General features: G+C 40.0%; 1 protein-coding gene across 11 annotated transcripts in view; it reads right to left on the bottom strand.

Annotated features, from left to right (window-relative positions):
* Positions 1 to 553: 553 nt before the first annotated feature.
* LOC103696442 (ubiquitin carboxyl-terminal hydrolase 12-like) overlaps positions 554 to 18,502 on the bottom strand; it is a 45,076-nt gene continuing 27,127 nt past the window's right edge. For 2 of the 11 annotated variants that reach the window (XM_039132045.1, XM_039132040.1), the window contains 11 exons: positions 18,255 to 18,468; positions 18,062 to 18,163; positions 17,909 to 17,980; positions 17,600 to 17,665; positions 17,166 to 17,231; positions 16,870 to 16,956; positions 16,223 to 16,276; positions 2,415 to 2,531; positions 1,573 to 1,647; positions 1,395 to 1,481; positions 554 to 1,155 (listed from right to left, as the gene is read on the bottom strand). In XM_039132045.1, coding sequence (XP_038987973.1) covers positions 1,114 to 1,155; positions 1,395 to 1,481; positions 1,573 to 1,647; positions 2,415 to 2,531; positions 16,223 to 16,276; positions 16,870 to 16,956; positions 17,166 to 17,231; positions 17,600 to 17,665; positions 17,909 to 17,980; positions 18,062 to 18,163; positions 18,255 to 18,468 — 982 coding nt within the window. In that variant the 3' untranslated portion in view covers positions 554 to 1,113. Of the gene's footprint in view, positions 1,156 to 1,394; positions 1,482 to 1,572; positions 1,648 to 2,414; positions 2,532 to 15,289; positions 15,420 to 16,222; positions 16,277 to 16,869; positions 16,957 to 17,165; positions 17,232 to 17,599; positions 17,666 to 17,908; positions 17,981 to 18,061; positions 18,164 to 18,254; positions 18,469 to 18,502 lie in introns of those variants that run through there. The other 9 variants (XM_026800893.2, XM_039132041.1, XM_008778073.2 and 6 more) reach the window with 9 other exon arrangements.

Here is an 18,502-nt window from a genome sequence, read left to right on the forward strand (position 1 = left end):
ACCTCACATGACTCCGCGATATCCATAGCATCCAAACTCCACCACAAATAACTGATATCAAAGGCATTTTCATCCTACTATTTTGTGCTGTGATGACCACTACTACCAATCTATTAACAATGATAAACAGAAGGATGACTTTGAAACAATCTGTAAAATTAAAAAACTACTTTGAAAAATTTTAAAAACAAGGTAGTGTTTTACAGGCTGCCCGAACTAAAAGAGGATGAAACTATAATTTTTGGGTAAAAAAAAAACTCACTACAAAATAGCCACCAGCTAGAGCTAGTTCAACACTTGATGAGCCAACAAACAATTATCTACCTCACCAATACAAAGCATCCGTATAAGCAATCCTGTTGCTTGAGTTTCCAATTAAAGAGCTCAATAATTAAATACACTCACGCCAGAACCCAAATAACCCGACTAATGGCTGGCGCTGTGAGATATGAAGTACAAAGCAATGTTTAAGTTTATTCACAGGGCCATGTTTGCCGTGATCCAAGCTTCGTCAAATTCAAGAGAAAGGGAAAATGTTCTCCAGCACAGATAATAATAAGGATAAACGGCCAGTACAGGCTAGCATTTGATTTCAAGGGGGAGAAGGTTTTCTTTTGCACAAAATACCTGATAAACTCGGAAGCCATGAAACACAAACACCAATCACCAAATTATACAACCCCCATTTTGCCTAACAAAAAGAAGCAGAACAAGACGGCCGGAAAAGCAAGAATGAACAACAGAAGAGTCGGAACCAACTATACCCCGTATACAGGCCCTAATCCAAAATCTTTTTTACGTACTAAATTACACTGGAAATAAAGGCAACCTCTATCCTAGTGGGGGCCATGATTAAAGAACAGGTCGAAAAACCAAAGTGGGCAGTATCACCAATTAAAAACACTATCATGCAGTCCAAAAGACTTCCCCATGAACAAGCATCTAAATGAACTACAACATCCACAAAATCAGTAAGCCAGGAACTTGCAACCCCAGTTCTCAGCCGGTGCTCTGTAATTAATGATCAACATTTCATCCTCCTGTTTTCAATTTGCAGGAACAGATGCAATGGCATATGTTCAGGAAAAATGCCCGAGGCTGGTTAGCTGACTTCTAATTGTAGATTTTCACTGGCTTCTCAAATGTGTGACGATTCTGCAAAGGTAAAGAAAAGTCAGGGAAATCAGTCACATTATAGATATTTTTCACCTACTGAATATGCAATAAAAATGAATCAGAAGAAATTTTGCTGTGCACACATGCAATCAAACAAGTGATGATAATAATTCCCAGTGCGAAAGGCAAATATGAAGTTTCAGTAATCTTTTTCAGAATTGTCCATTATTTACACTTTCACCAAAATGACCACATCATAAACACAGGAAGCACCTTACCTGATTTGCTGCATAAGCCCTTTTGGGAGCAGTGTCTGAGTGCTCCAATCCAAGGTACTGCTCCCAAGCTCCATAGACATCTCTTCTCTATACAATAAACACAAGTTAAAGAACATAAGATAGAAGCTTTTAGAACAGAATAAAGGAACCAAAATTAGTTATAATGGAAAACACATACCTGAAAACGACTAGACACAATATCTGAATCCTGAAGGTATTCAGGGCGGCCCATCGACAAAAATGCAAACTTCCACTGATCAAATGAAATTAAAATCAGTATATACCAGCAACTTCAATGTCTTAGGCACAGGTAATAAAAGAAATTAACACGCACAATCTAAAAAATGCATCAGAAATTCAGGCTACATGCTATTTCTTTGGTTCTTTGTATGTGCAAGAAATGTCTTTCCATCTCAGGTATAAAATTGCCCGATGACAGCAGCATTATATTCTATCTATGATACGTCATAATGCATAAAGTTCTTGAATTGTATGCTAATACTGTATTTCATAAAAAAAGTGCAAGTAGATCGATATAAATTACAAAGGACAAAACAATCTATAACATCATTCCATCTTGCAATCTAGTTAGCTTAACCCTTCTATGTTTCAAATTGTACTCAATTATTAGAACATTTTATTGCAATAATTTGAACTTCCGTAGTTTAGAAGACCGCAAAATTTGGAGCCGCATCTCCCTCACTTAAGGATAATTAACTGACACCGCAAAGGATACATGGCAGACTAACACTCGCCCTTCAATTTAATTCATGAGACCCAACATAAAGCTGAAAGCCATCACAAGACAGCCTCTGGCAACAAATTAGGTGTGCATGCCCTTCTGGTGTTCAGTAGCCAGGAAAAAGGAAAAGTGCAATGAATGAAATCTCTCACTGGTAATGATTGCAAGCCACGAGGTTGTGCTATTTTGTTCTGAAGAGAACTAAGCAATTACAAACAAAGCTTTTAGGCTAAGATGCAAACATACTCAAATGGTATTTTAAAAGGTGATGAAGTTACCTTAGAGAACTCCTCGTCTGGGACCTGAAGTTTTTTCTGGATCCGTACTTTAACCTCAGCTAAAGTTTCACCTTCATGAATGACCAAAAAGAAAGGCTCTCCAAAGTTCTGAACCTGCTGTTAAAATGAAAAACAAAATTGTTCAAATCTTGTTAAATAAATCTAAATCCAGGAAGACATATAAATGATGTTATAACAGATAGAAAGGAAATGAGCATTTGGTTGAGTGGTGGTAGGGTATAAAAAAGGATGTCTCCAAGTCAAGAAATAGCTGATGTAACAGAAAACATTTAATCACAATTTGCCGAACCGGTACCGAACCGGACGCCCCTCCTTTTCTTGGCGTGAATCAAGGAGAGGGGCGGATGCCCCCTCCCTTGTTTCACCCGCATGAAGGGAGAGTCCCTTCCTTTCATGCTTAGATTTCCTAATCCAATAAGGAATCATGTCATCCTATTGATTAATTGAATCCTAATCCAATTAGGACCCAATATATCCTCCAATTTGATTCATGTGAATCCTAACCCAATTAGGATCCAATTTGGACTTTTATGAACTAAGTTCCTTATCAAATAAGGACTTCTAATTAATTAGGTCTTTCCATCCTTATCTAATAAGGTTAAGCCGAATTGATTTAGTCTTTCCATAGATGAACCTTTGCAGTTTGTAGACCTTGTGATCACCATCACTGGAAGTGAAACCCAAAGGCTGCTCCATATAAATATCTTCATCAAGATATCCATTTAGGAATGCAGTTTTCACATCCATCTGTCATATCTCATAATCATGATATGCTGCAACAGCAAGCAATGTTCGAATAGACTTCAGCATGGCTACAGGTGAAAAAATTTTCTGATAATCAATGCATTTGCACTGACTATAACCTTTCGCCACTAGCCTTGCCATATAGGTCTCTACCTTGCCATCCGAACTTAATTTTCTCTTATAGATCCATTTACACCCAATAGGTACTATACCTTCTGGTGGATCTACTAAGGTCCAGACTTGGTTGGAATGTATGGAGTCCAACTCTGACTTCATTGCTTCCACCCATTTTTCAGAATCGATGTCTAACATCGCCTCGTTGTAGGTATTGGGATTCTTACTATGATCCCTATTTCCAATGAGGAACACTTTCTCTACTTCCTCTGTAAGCATACCTAAATACCTTTAAGAAGGATGGAAGATCCTACTAGATCTACGACGTGAAAGAGGTACTACATGTATTGGCTCGATATGAATATGTTCTATAGGCACAGTGGCTCGTTGCTCTTCAGAGACTCTCTCCGAGCTTAATTTTTCTCCCACTGCCTCTATCAAGGATAAACTATTTTTCCAGAAAGGCAGCATATCGACTCACAAATATTTTGTGATCCTCCAGAACGTAAAAATTGTATCCTAATGACTCTTTAGGATATCCAACAAAACGAGCACTAATTGTCCTAGCCTCTAACTTGTCTGCCTGTTGTCGCTTGACGTGGGCTGAACATCCTCAAATCTTAAAATAACCAAAACTCGGTTTCTTACCATGCCATATTTCATACGGTGTGGTAGGAACAGACTTAGAGAGAACTCTATTCAATATGTAAATTGCTGAAAGTAGGGCATCTTTCCAAAGGAATAAGGGTAAATCAGTGAAACTCATCATGGACCTGACCATATCCAATAGGGTCCAATTCCTCCTCTGACACCCCATTGAGCTGAGATGTATTAGGAGGGGTCCATTGTGAAACTATATCATTCTCCTTAAGATAATCATGGAACTATCCACTAAGGTATTCACCTTCTCGATCCGATCGAAGAATCTTAATAAGTTTTTCTATTTGTTTTTCTACTTCATATCTGAACTCTTTGAACTTTTCAAAAGCTTCAGATTTGTATCTAATAAGATACACATACCCATACCGAAAGCAATCATCGGTAAATGTTATGAAGTAAAAATAGCTATCCCTAGCATGCACATCGAATGGGCCACACACGTCAGTGTGTATTAGGGTAAGTATTTCAGTGGACCTCTCCCCATGTCCTACAAAGGATAATTTTGCCATCTTTCCTTGAAAGCAGGATTCACAAATTGGATATGACTCGAAAGTCAATGAGCCCAGAAACCCATGTTTCTCCAATTTGTTTATTCTGTCTTCTCCTATATGGCCAAGCCTAAGGTGCCACAAATACTTTAAATTTATCTCATCTCTAGATCTTTTGGATCTTATGGTACTCACTGTTTGCTAAGATACATTCACAGATACATCCAAATGTAAGTGATAGAGACTGTCAATCATAAAACCACGTGCAACCATTTTATTTCTCAAATAAACGGAACAGTAGTCTTTACTGAAATTGAATTCAAAATTTTTCTGTGCTAAACAAGATACAGAAATCAAATTTTTGCTAGCAGCAGGTACAAAATAACAGTTCCTAAGTATCAAACTAAATCCAGACGATAATTTCAGAGGATAGGTGTCCATAGCAACAGTAGCAACTCTTGCTTCATTGTCAACCCGAAGGGTTATCGCAGCTTCCGTGAGCCTTCTACTTTCCTTTAGACCCTGCATAGTAGTGTACAAGTGAGCACTAGAATTAGAATCTATAACCCAACTGGAAGTAGAAGAACCGTTAGATTAGTTTCAATAATAGGCATATCTGACATACCTTCAGAAGACGTGTCACCCTTTTTGCTCTTTATACTCCCCATATAGATAGGACAGTTCCTCTTCCAATGGTCGTCTTCATTGCAATAGAAACACTTTCCCTTGTCATCAGCCTTTTTCTTTGGAACATCCTTTCTCGGCTTCTTCTCAGACTTCTGCTTCTTTGCAGACTTCTTTTTTCAGGTAGACTTTCTCTTGGAAGTGGAAGTCAACTCGGTAACGAGAACTATGCCCCTTGAACTCTTCAAGGCCCCTTCCGTAGTTACCAACATATTTAACAATTTCGTCTTGGTGCATTCAATCTTGTTCATATGGTAGTTTACTATAAACTGCCCATATGAAGCAGAAAGGGATTGCAGAATCAAATCAGTTTGCAATTCCTCGTGCATGTTCATGCCGAGCTTCTCAAGCTCCTCCAAGTCCTTTATCATGGTCAGACTATGATCATGGACAGACTGCCCTTCGCACATCTTGGCCTTGAAAAGCTTCTTGGACACTTCAAACCGAGCAATGCGACTCTGTTCACCATACAACTTTTGCAGATGATTTAATGTCCCTGGCAGTCTTCATGCTCTCATTCTGGCATTATAGTTCATTGGACATGGATGCCATTATGTAGCACCTAACTTTATTATCGTCGTCCGTCCACTTAGCATACGTCTCGTGCTGTTCAGCAGTCGGACAGGCTGGTAACACAGAGGTGTCATGGTCCAGCACATACCCTAATTTCTCACAACTTAAAACAATTTTCAGGTTGCGGCGCTAATCTTTATAATTGGATCCGGTCAATCGGTTGTTCTCAAGAATACGGGTCAAGAGATTAGATGCTGACATTTTATTTGTAGGAGTAAAGATTCTAATTAGAATTTTATACTTGAATTTCTATTTGTTTTTAAAACAAACACCTTCCACTATTTTCTCGAATCTCTTACACTCCTCTGATAAAGAAACGGAAACCTGCGACTCTAGGTTTCAAGTGGAGTGCTACGGTCCCACCAATTTACATGCCACCTCACCTAACAGTTATTGGTGATACATAAACGATGAGTGTACAACTCATTGTACAATGTTTCTCAAGTAAGTTGTAGCCAACTTGGTCTCCAAATCACAAGGACCTCACCTAATAGTTATTGGTCTCGTTCTTTGATTAAGTCAGACCCACCATATTTTCCGCAGAAGTCATCATTGGATCCTCACCTAATAGTTATTGACGCCCAACCCCACCTTTACCCCCACAACATCTCATGCCAATAAAGAGGTCCGATCCCCCGATGCAACTCGCCCACTGTATCAAGCCGAGACAAATTAACGCCGGAAAGATCTTAGCATCTCTACTACGGTGGAAGACCACTAGACTTAATATTAAGTTTTCAGACTAGTGATTTCAATATTAAGCCATATATAAAAATAATTAACCCAATTGGCCAGGTAAGTAGGTGGGAGGCTCCGCGTGCAAGCAGGGTCCTAATTAAGTAACCACCTTTAATACTTTTCTAAACACCAATTGATCAATTAATCAATAATGGGTTAGCTCAAAGTATCTTCCACTACGATTGAAAGAGGAGATTCAATTTTATTTAGATCTCGATTAGGGTTTAAATCTTATGTAAATGACAAATTGTTTAGCCCTTGCTCACATCTTATGCGAATATGAAACTCCTTTCATATATTATGTGTTTATATCTTATGTAAATGACATATTTGTTTAGGTTTACATCTTATATAAATGACCTATCTCTTTAGGTTTTTATTCACATCTCATGTAAAAAATTGCTTAGCATATATATACATCTAATGCATATATCAATTTATTATTAAGCATAGGCATAAACAAAAATAACCTTTGATGATCATGAATCCATAATTGGGTCATATCACATGCATCTTATGCATATAATTTAGATCTGAAAATTTTAATTAAAATATGCTACCAACTGAAACTCTGATCATGCAAGACATAATTTTAATTATTGCAATCTCATTGTAATTTAAAATTAACATACAAGATCATTTAAACAAAAATCAGCATGCTAAAATTTCTGAAATCTGAAATTTCAGCACGCAGAAATTTCAGCAAGCATAAATTAAACTTCAGATCTAATCTAATCCTAATCAAGCCTATTAATCTTAATCTTAATCCCAAAACCGCGGCTCTGATACCACTGTCGGGTTACCCCGCACACGTGACGATCACAGTGGAAACACATGCGCGTCGTTCATCACATAAACGTCCAAGGAAAGGTAGAATTCAAAAAAATTCTGAGTTCACAACCTCAGAAAAATTATGAATACATAGAAAAGATTAAAATTAAACTTGATTGATTTTAATCCTATAATAAAGAATTGTAAAGATCCTATCTTTACCTTTGAGCAGGTAGATCTTCACTGCTATCTGATGATCGAGGGATTCGGGTTCGCTTGAAGCCGCACAAGTGTCCGGCCTCTACAGGTATCCACTCGAGGTACAGATCGCTCCAAGCTTTGAATCTCACCGGGATGCTAGCTCCCTTGCAAAGATTGCTTTTGATGGCTGATTTTCTCTATTTCAATCAACTCCTTGATTGTTTTGAGAGAAAGGAGGAAGAGGGAAGAAGAGGCCACGCCTTTCTTCTCTTCTTTTCTTGCTTGCGGCTGGAAGAAGGATGAGAGAAAGGAGGGCCGCCAACTCTCTTATGGTTGAAGCAGAGGATTCAATAATCTCTAATTGCATGCCCTAGCCCTCACACCTCCCTCTTCCTTGTATAGGCATCTCAAGCCTAGTTAAACAAGAAAAAGGATTTGGAGAAATCATTCCTTGATTCACCCCTCCAAATCCCTTACTTAAAAGGGATTGGAGAGAATCAAGGAGAGGCAACATGGCATCTCCTTGTGCCATGTGGAAAGCCAAGAAAAGGAGGGGCGGACGCCCCTCCTCTTGGGCATGGGGGAATGAAGAAGGAAAGAGGGGCGGACGCCCCCTCCCTTGTTTCACCGCATGAAGGAAGGGAGAGTCCTTTTCATGCTTAGATTTCCTAATCCAATTAGGAATCATGTGGTTCCTCTTGATTAATTGAATCCTAATTCAATTAGGACCCAATATATCCTCCAATTTGATTCATATGAATCCTAGCCCAATTAGGATCCAATTTGGACTTTTATGAACTAAGTTCCTTATCAAATTAGGACTTCTAATCAATTAGGTCTCCCATCCTTATCTAATAAGGTTAAACCTAATTAATTTAGTCCAACTGAATCAATCAAATTGCAATCCAATTGCAAATCCTTCTTTAACTCACTAACTCTTAGTGGGTTAAACCAATTAGCAATCAAATTGACAATCAAGATCTATTGCGATTCTAAATCGCAATCCAACCGTCGGAACGATCAAAACCTCTTATGTGTGACCTCATAAGTTCTATTTTGTCTGGTAGTGAGATATATTGTGATCTCCATCACAATATCATTGAAACTCCTTTCAATGGGTTGAAAAAATTTCAACTCTTCTCTTCAGAGTTCACCGATCATCAAGTGAATGCCTTTGAGTCTCACAATCCACTAGTGACATCTTGCAGCATGTAGTAGCAACCCAGCAGAACGGAATAGATGAACCTCTAGGTGCATTTAGCGTATGATACAATTTCTCTATCGTGGATCCCGACAATACGGAGGTTATGGATAACTCGTTAAACTCCATCATCTGTCATATGTCAAGATTTATTTGACTCATGTTCGAGATTGGAAAACTTCTTTTTCAAAATGCCTTGGCCAAGGTCTTTCGAACTCAATCTCATAAATCACATAGGATCTCTCCTAATCTATCAAGGTCGATAGATCACATCTAGATACAACTCTAATCTGACAGTTAACCTACTGCAGCCAATCTGCACAACAAGGACCCTTATGGATAAAACCCATGTTCATGTGCTCGTTAAACTACAGCAACCTCACCGTGAATAGCTGAGGCATCACAAGTCTATGTACCAGTCATACAACTGCAGCATCAAATCACTGACGAGTGGATAGACATCCAAGTGACTTCTTGTTTTGGTCACACTCAGTACCGTTGTTCTCTAACAAGCACTTGCACAATCACTCTAGTGTTCCCACACTGTGGACTCAAGACTCATCCATCAAAGCAAGTGATCAGTGCACTAATCTCATCGGATCGATCACCGTTCTTCGTGATGATCCATCGATTAGGAGCAAATCAGGAATTAATTACCAATGACACATGTCTTAAATTCTCAACTCTTGACAATATGTGTCATCTTCTTATTAATTCCTTGAACGATTCATGGATACATAATAACATGAATGAAATGAATGCCCAATTTTATTAATTAATAAAAAGGTCAAGTACAAATTTGTCCCAAAACTAATACAATGTGTCTGCCAAATTGGCTTTTAGGGTATACTTCTAACATAGTCATCATGTTTAGTAGGTTGAGCGAAAGCACACCTTACTATATTCATAGCGAACTGATCAGATTCAGTTACAACTGGTGGAGGCATGGTGCGGATACATCCTAAATTGTCTGGACGTTCTTCCCGGTCATCATCGACGTCTTGGATGTCGTCTAAATTTGGCTCATAGATTTGTTCTTCCAATTTGCCGGTATTACCCTCTTGTTCTTGTGCCTCAATGACAAGAGATGTAGTTGCACATTGTAAGGCAACATGTCCAAAATCCTGGCACTTAAAACATTGAGATCTAGAACTAGACTTGGGTGCTTCACCAAGAATGCCCTTGTCCTTAATGTCCCGACTAGGGGTAGGGGTGGCAAAAACTGGTCTAGAAGGCGTGGATCCAAGCGAAGGTCGGAACCCGGAAGGGAGACAAGCAGGTGGCCCTTGAGGATCAGAATGACAAGCAAATGTAGACCTAGTTACCTGCTCATAATTCTGGACAAATGTGTATGCCTAGTCGAGGGTGGATATTTTTCGAAGGACGAGTTCCTTCCTAAGCTCATCATTAAGACCTCGTCTAAACCGACTCAAGACCATCCGTTCGTTTTCTTCAACATTACATCACATCATAAATTCGTCAAACTGGGCGATGTAATCTGTAGCAGACCGATTACCCTGTCGCAAATTATTCCATTGGTCGAGGAGGTCATCCTGATAGCTTAAGGGTAGGTATTCTGGGGCGAGGGTTCGCATGGGGGTGGCCTAGGAAAGGTATATTGTCAAAATTATCCTGCCGAACAGAGCCTTGTGGATCTAGGGCTTCATCCTCTAGGTCTAGACCGAGGTAAGGGGCGACACTATCGTCTTTGGATCCATTGATCCTTTGTAAGGAGGTTTCGACTAAACCAAGTCGAGTGGTCAAGTCTTCGATCGCCTTCATTAGGGCTTCGATGCGGGCGTCCATGATAGATTGGGATTCAGAATGCGGGATGACACGACCACTACGAAGGTGCATACGATGAATGACTCAATTATGTGCTATCCTATCAAATGAGGACAATATTACCTCTGATGCAAACCTAATGCATGCAATGAATTTTAATTGTCAATATGTATGCTCAATATAAACTCCAGGCTAATTCGTAGCAGGAAAATATTTCAAACTGGGAACTAGTAAATGACGTAAGCCAGCAAGTAGCTACAGTCAAGTAGTACGAGTCCCTATAGATTGTCGGGAGTCACAGAGCCTCGTAAGTCTCCCAACGAAGGTTTAGCTCTACAACTAATAATAAAGAGGGCTACTATTAGGGTTTATGTTTGTTTCATGGGGTGTGTGAAGCGTGTGTTTTAGAATTTTCGGGGTAAACCACCAAGCACAAAAAGTAACTATTAAATGCCAAATTTAAATAAGCAAACTAAACTTCCAGGGAAGGATAAACCTGATCCGACAGAGGGTGACGACCCAAGTGCCACAAGCCGGCTCGCTAATCGGCGCAAATCTGGCCTGCTGGGCCGTGGTACAAAGGAAGGAGGGAGAAAGGCAGGCTGCAGTGGCGTTGCAGGCTTGTGGGCTTGGGCCCGTGAGGAAGAAGTCGAGGCGGGCTGCAGTCGCAGTGCGGGCCTGAAATCTTGGCCCGTGAAGATGAAAACGAGGCGGAAGTGGGCAGTGGGCCTGATGGAGTCGGGCCCGTGAGAAAGAAGGGAAAGGGCAACGGGAGGTGGGGTTTCGACGGAGAAGATGGAGATAGGTTGGGGTGGGGCGCTGGGAGAGGTGGAAGTCGCGACAGAGGCGGCAGATGGACGGGGTGCGGCGAAGATTTGGGGAATAGTGCAACGGGCCGGTGCGGAGGGGCGGTGGGCTCAAGGAAGGAGAAGGCGTTGCGGCGAGCTTTGGCGGCACAGAATGGCGAAGCTTTGCAGCAGAAAAGCTCGGACCGACGGTTGCGAGGGCGGCAAGACGAAGGTGGCGTTGTGGTGGAGCGGCAACGGCGGTCGGGGAAAGGACGGGCGGTGCTACGGACGGCCGCGGTGAAAGAAGGTGAGCAGTGGAAGGGGAGGAGGGTGGCAGAGCACGGGCGGCAACAGGAAGACAGAGGCGGTGGAGGCGCGGCGTGCGGGTAGAGGAAGAAAATGATGACAGGTACCTTTTTTTCTCTTTTTTTCATTTTCTCTCTTTTTTTCTTTTTTTTTTTTTTTTTTTTTTTCCTTTTTTTCTTTTTTTGGGGGGGGATTCTTACCGGACTTAGGTTAATGGGCGTGGCTCGCTCCGCTAACCCTCTACAACCCGAAGAACCTCTCGGGTTGTTGTTGTAGGGTTCGGGGAAGGGGGCGCTACGGCCGCATGGGGCTTCTCCTCCGAACCTGGCGCATGGTGGTGTGGTCACGGGCGGAGGGTGGCGGTCACGGCTGCGAGTTCGTGTCATGCGGCGGTGGATGGAGGCCGGTCAGACACGGGAACTCAGGGGCGGCGGTGTTCGTGGGGATGCGGCGGTCTGCGGTGGCGAACCGACGGTGTTGCGAGGTGGGGGAGGCAGCGGCGGCGATTGATGGCAGCGGTGGGCTCAGGTGCGACAACGGGTGGGGAGGGTCTGGCGCAGGGGCTTCTCCCCTTCTGTTCTTTGTGTGAGAATCGAGAGACAGAAGAGAAAAGAGGGATTGAGGCTTTGGCAACAGGGGTAAAGCCGTCGCTCTGATACCAAAGTTGACGCAGGACAGCAAGAAAAAAGAGGGAGAAAGAGAGAGGAGAGGAAGAAGAGACGAAGAAGAGGAAGAAAAAGGAGGCTAATCATTCATCATTCATTCATTCACCCTAAACAAGTGCATAGACTCATATATATAGGGTCACAAAATAACAAAAAGACCCCTACAAATAAAACAATCCTAAAAAGGTCCTCAAATGACAATATGCAAATAAACCCAATCAACATAAAATAAACCCAACTAAAATAAATCAATCCAAAATAAATTGGCCGGGCCTGCTGAGCTGGCTGGATCCTATGGCCACCGGCTGACCTGGCACTGGTGTCCGCACCACTCTCTATGGCCAGCAAATCCATGACTACCAGAACTGCTACTCCTGATTTCTGAATCTGAGTAAACTGACTCCTCGACACTCTCCATAGGGTTGCAGATACCTTTTATTTTTCTTTTTTGGTGTGCTAAGCAACAGCTGCCTTCTTACCCTTCGTGCCACTCGCTGCCTATTTACCCTTCGTACCTCTCTGCCTGGTTATGTTGGAAGGATGTATGTCACCCCTTGACTGAGTTGACCGGATAGCATAGTAGCATCTTTTAAGCATCTCTCAATCATATCTTTATGAGGATGTTTCAGACAGCATGTGGTGACCGACTACCCTGTGGCTGTGGCTGACCAGGTAGAAGAATATGTGGAATATTGTTCTCTGTCTATTGCCCTGCATCGACCCTAGTTTCGTTGGTTACGAAACTGGCCGGTCGTAAAGGCGATCCTCGCTCATCAAGCTCTGGCCCTCTACTGGCCCCCAAGCCATCCGATCATAGGATCATCCTCATCAACGAAAGCACTATAGATCAAATCTGTGTACTTTAGCTCCACTTTCTCCTGAATGCACTTCAGCCTCAACCTTAAATTCTAGTGAACATATACAAGATCATTGAGGTACTTTTGTGTCAAACAATTCCTCTACTTGTGGATAAGGACGAAGGTGGACCAATTATGCTCAGTCACTCGAGGAGATCGTCTGAAAGAGAATCTGGATAGCTAACCGCTTAAATTTTTTTTCAGACAACCCAAAATGAATCCACCATTCAGCTGCAAAAACATTGAAGAAAAATTACATATAAAATAGTACTATATTAGTAACTATCTAACATCAAATAAATGTTCTGATGTGTAACATAACTAGATTCAAACTTTTCTTATGACAGCTGCCGAAACTCCGAAGTTATCAATGCCCTCTTTAAATATTTTGATCTATGAAAAAGAATCGTATTGTACTATATTAATAATTGAAGATACCAATTAACTAAGCCATGAGTATACATTACTTAAGTTAACTTGCATCTTCTAGACATAAAGTCGCGACTTATAGATCAAGCTGTCTTATAAATCACATTACTCAGAGCGGCCAGAAATCCATCTATATCAATTCCAGCTACAGTGTACTGAAACCGAGAGTTCATGTCGCATGCTGCAGATAAAATTCATTATTGTTTTAGTAAAATTGTACAAGTACAGGAGTAGTCTAATTTTCAATGTTCTTGCTTACCTGCTAGATACAAGTTTCTACTCATCTAGTAGTCCCACTACCGCTTAATGTTGTTAATGTACTCATGGGCAAACGTCAAATCTGCCTTCATGATTTGAATCTTTTTTCTCTCCATCATATGATACAAGAAACCCATCTGAAGGTATCTCTCGATGTCCACGGCTCGAAGCACTTCATACAATAGTCTGATAATCTTCACTATCGCAGTGGCCCACTGCCAGAATGTCTGTCTCATACCAAATCCTCGACAATGCTTCCTTCAGTATTGGCCCTCGCATATCTACTTTTGTACCACTCGGGACTGAAACATCTGACATTATTTTCTCAAGGTTATCAAGTGCAATGTAGTTGGTAGAAAACTGACTCCTGATCTCAAGATCTCTCCTCTTGCATATCTTCTCATTAGTAAAAGAACCCATGGATGGTTAAAATATATCTGATGATGGTTTGGGTTATCTCCATTGTCTGCTGCACCCTACAAATCTTTGCAATGTATATCAACATGAGATCGATACGTGCAGCACATGGAGTCCAAAAAATGTGGCCGCCGAGGTCGATACGTGCAGCACATTAGGTCCAAAAAATATAGTTGCCGCTCCATCAAGATCTTTGCGACAGCCTTATATTATGACCCATTATCAATGACGACCTGCACAACACTCTCCTGACTGATCAATCACCTCTATCAATTTAAGGATGTACATGGCATCGTGCACCTGATCAGAAGCATCAACCGAATTGTGGAAGAAAGTCTTTATATCACAATATGTCAGAAAGTTGATAATACTCTGCCTGGTAGGACCTGTCTAACCATCACACATCACTGTTAGTCCATATGTGAGCTACTTGCTCTTGTATAAGGCAATCAATTTCTCTAGCTCCTTATTACTGTTAAAAAGCTCCCCGTAGATGTCTTTCGGACCTGAAGGATCTATACCGGGACCAGCAACCTTATGACGAAAATGACAAACCTATAGTATGTATTGTTTTCCATATTCACTAAAATGTCACTGAAGTGGAACCAAAATCCAATAGCTCACTACATATCCTTCATATCTTTCATCATTGAGTCAACCCTCTACTACTTCGAATCTCTGCTGAGGCATGTAGATCTAAATCATAAATTGCTTCTCCTGGTAGAATCTCTTTAGATGACTTTTTTTTGCTACCAAAAGCTCCTAGCATAGATGTAATACGGCCACCACCTTTGCTAACGACCTCCCTAACTGAGAAATTTCTCCTGAACTCTGAATCTGCCCTGCTGCTCGCAGAATTGGAGCCTGACTCGTAGTACGAGGGTACAAATCGAGCTTTATACCTTACGACATCATTCTGTTATCGCTAATCATCCAAGCTCGCCTGCATGGCAGCCTGGATCTGTGCTTTCTCGTATTCTAGAGCGGACGCCTCCTCTGATTTTTTAGAGTGAGAAAAGTGGCTCTACTGCTCGGCGGACCACCTCCGCCTTCTTGGAAACCCTTTTTTTGCTGCTCTAAAATTAGTAAAGTGCTTCAAAAGTTGCCAAATCTTCTGTGGGTATTTTCAGTACATAAATACATCAGGATAATCACCAGCTAAGTATTGTTTCAACCTGGTTATCTCTTCTTTCTTGAACTCTATGTTGCACCAGTTGCACTTTCAATGATGTCAATTCAAGAGCATTGACCCATGATCCCAACTAATGTCACGCTCTAGCTCCTTTTTTTCTTGATGCTTCATTCCTGCAGGTTTATCAACTACGTTGATGTATCAATGCTTTTAAAAATAGCAAAATTTCGTTACGATGAAGATATTTTTTTGTCAAAAAATATATCTGATTTATCTAATATATAATAGTAATTTTTTATATTTTTTATATATTTATATATTTTTAATAATTTTTAAATTTAAAAATGTTTAAATATTATAAATTCAAAAATATATATTTTCTACTTAAAATTTACTTCTAAATTATGTAATACGTACTAGTAAATTTTCATAATTTTTGGTATTATTTATATATTTTTAATTATTTTTGATTAAAAAATATTATTTAAATATTAATATTTTAAAAATTAATTTCAGCTCAGATCCATGTGAAACCCAATAATGGATAATATATATATTTTTTCAATCCCTCGAGCATGCATCAAAGGCTACTTATTTTCTCATTTTTTTCAAATTTAGGCTTACGCTACTATGCACATGACACATCAAAACTTGAATATATAGACACCAAATTTTGCTATAGATTAGCTTGCATGCCCCTAAATATGCTTCTAATTTTACTATTTTTATTTTTATTTTCTAAAATATTTTTTTTATTTTTTAATTCAAAAATATATATATTGTATTTTTAAAAATTATATATAATCCGAAAATTAAAATTTTTATGTCATCGTATAGATCGTCCGTAGATCTACAGCATATAATAAAATCAAAGGCCAAATCGTAATTTTTGACATGATCTTTTCTTATTTGCAATTTTTGAGTTATTTTTTCAAGCTAAAAAAAGAGAGAATGAGATAGGAGAGAGGAAGCTCACCTTATTTAAGCTTGGATCTTCCTTCTGAAGTGCTGAATCGGTGTGATTTTTGACCTGGTGGAAAGAGAAAGGGGCAGAAAGTTCTCCACCGCTTACAAATGTAAGTGGGAAGGCCCGAGAAGGCCTTCCCAACATCATTTTAACACCGAACAAAGAAAAGGGAAGGAGCCCGGTTCAAAACCAAGTTCGAAGGGAATCGGCCGGTTCCGGCAGGTTCCAGGCCAGTTTGCACTGGTAAGGTCTAGTTCAGACCTTTTTTAGTCGGTTCTGGTCGGTTTGGGACCTGTTCCGGCCGGTAAGGAACCAATTCCGGCTGGTTCGGGGCCGGAACCAAATCCAAAGTTCGAGCCGACCCGGTGGGAACCGACCCGATTTCCCACCGGGTTGGCTCAATAGGGGCCGAATCGAGTGGTTTAGCCCAGTTCAGCATTTCTTGCATTTATTACTAACATGAAAATGACTTGCAATGCATGGTTCTACCCTTAAAAGATATTTGTCTCAAAAACTGGCAGACCGCATTTGTTGTTTACAGTTATTTTAACGATAGGTCATATTATGTCCTTGAGATCCTGAAGCACTTGTTTCAATATTTAAATCTTCACTAAAAAAGAAATGAACAAGCAAGCCAAAAAGTTTCTAATACTTACCATCTGATTCTGACTGGTATCTTTCATGAAGTGGTAAACATGAATTAAGCGATCATGTGGACCAAGGTTCTTCTCTTCCTCTGGGACCTGTCAGCATGAGCAAAAAATATGAACTAAAACAAAATTGACATGATTACTTAGATAAAAGCATGTATCATGAATCAAAACATACTCCGGTCAAAACCCTATGCCTCTCTATGCCAGTAGGTAATCCAGAATATGATTCAGAGGTGACTTATATTTTAACAGGTACGTCTGGTTTAACAACTCACTCAGAATGGTGACATACGACTTACCTCCTCTGCACGCAACGTCCAGTATTGATCATTTATATTTTCTATCTTTTCATTGGGTGGAAAGATCTGCAAGGAAGTATACAACGATGATCGGGCAGCTAATCAAATTAAAAACTAATGAAGTTATCATTGTACTCTCCCCAATCTCAAATGCTTGAAGATAACTTGAATAGCCATATGAAGTATTCAGGTTAAAATATTGTTCATCTTAAACTGTCAAAGAACTGCTCAAAGTTGCAACACCAGAGAGGAACTAGAAACATAAAATTTCAGTTGAACTAATTTCCAACTCTTTCAGTTCTCTAATAGGATTCTCAGGCTCAGCAGAATCATAGCTGATTTATGACTGACCTAAGCAATTTGTGAGGACATACAAGTTTGTCGAGATGGAAAATTGAACTTTATGGCACTTGTATACGTGGCTACCATAATACCTTGTAGATCTTGTGATAAAAGACCTCTAGCAACCGGAGTTCAGCATTAGGATGAGACAGTTCAACCTGTTCAAAACAAAATCAAATGGAGTCAAGGCACCAAATTTTTATCAAAGATGGCATGAGAACAAATACAAAACTTAAGTATGATACATGCATATTGGAAAGTTTCACTGCCTACAAGAAGGTTGTTTAGACTTTACAATGCTAATATAAAAACACTGTTGCTAGAATAATGTGAATAGAACCCCAATTCCCATTTGAATGAAAAGAAAACCAAAAAAACTGTGCAATAATTACAATTGTCACCTTTGTTTTCAGGTCATTAATCACATCAGCCACAGTGCTATTTTTTGGTAGTCTAATACTATGAATTACAACCTGAAAATCAACAAGTTTTAAAAAAAATCATCGAGTTAAATATAATCAATAATACAATGATAGCCATGATTAGCAAACTACCTCATCCTTTGTGGCATGATGGAATGCAACTTTAAGAGTTTTTAAGCCTTGCAATTCCGGCAGAGGGATGTCCAGCACTTCATAATACAATATGTCAGAAGTCTGTCACAAATAAAGCAATACATGTTAGGCCCTTATTTCAACATTAATATATACATGATTTAGCTTTAACCCAAAAAATATGATGAAAGACCTGGTTATAATGGACCAGCATGTCTGCGAGATGCTCTACACCCCGATACTTGATGGGTTGGGGTTTAGGCTGCTGAGAGTAACAGTTATGAGATGTAAGCCGAATTTTTGATGGATCATCCAGACCAAGATGGCGAGCAACTCTTTCTACAACATCATCATACGTATGAAGCTTTGATCTTGAAGGCAGAACAAGGAAACCACCAATCAGAATACTGAATTAAAACAAGTGAATTTATTTAATTATTA

The sequence above is a fragment of the Phoenix dactylifera genome, chromosome 11, assembly GCF_009389715.1.
Source record: "Phoenix dactylifera cultivar Barhee BC4 chromosome 11, palm_55x_up_171113_PBpolish2nd_filt_p, whole genome shotgun sequence".
NCBI classification, from domain to species: domain Eukaryota; kingdom Viridiplantae; phylum Streptophyta; class Magnoliopsida; order Arecales; family Arecaceae; genus Phoenix; species Phoenix dactylifera.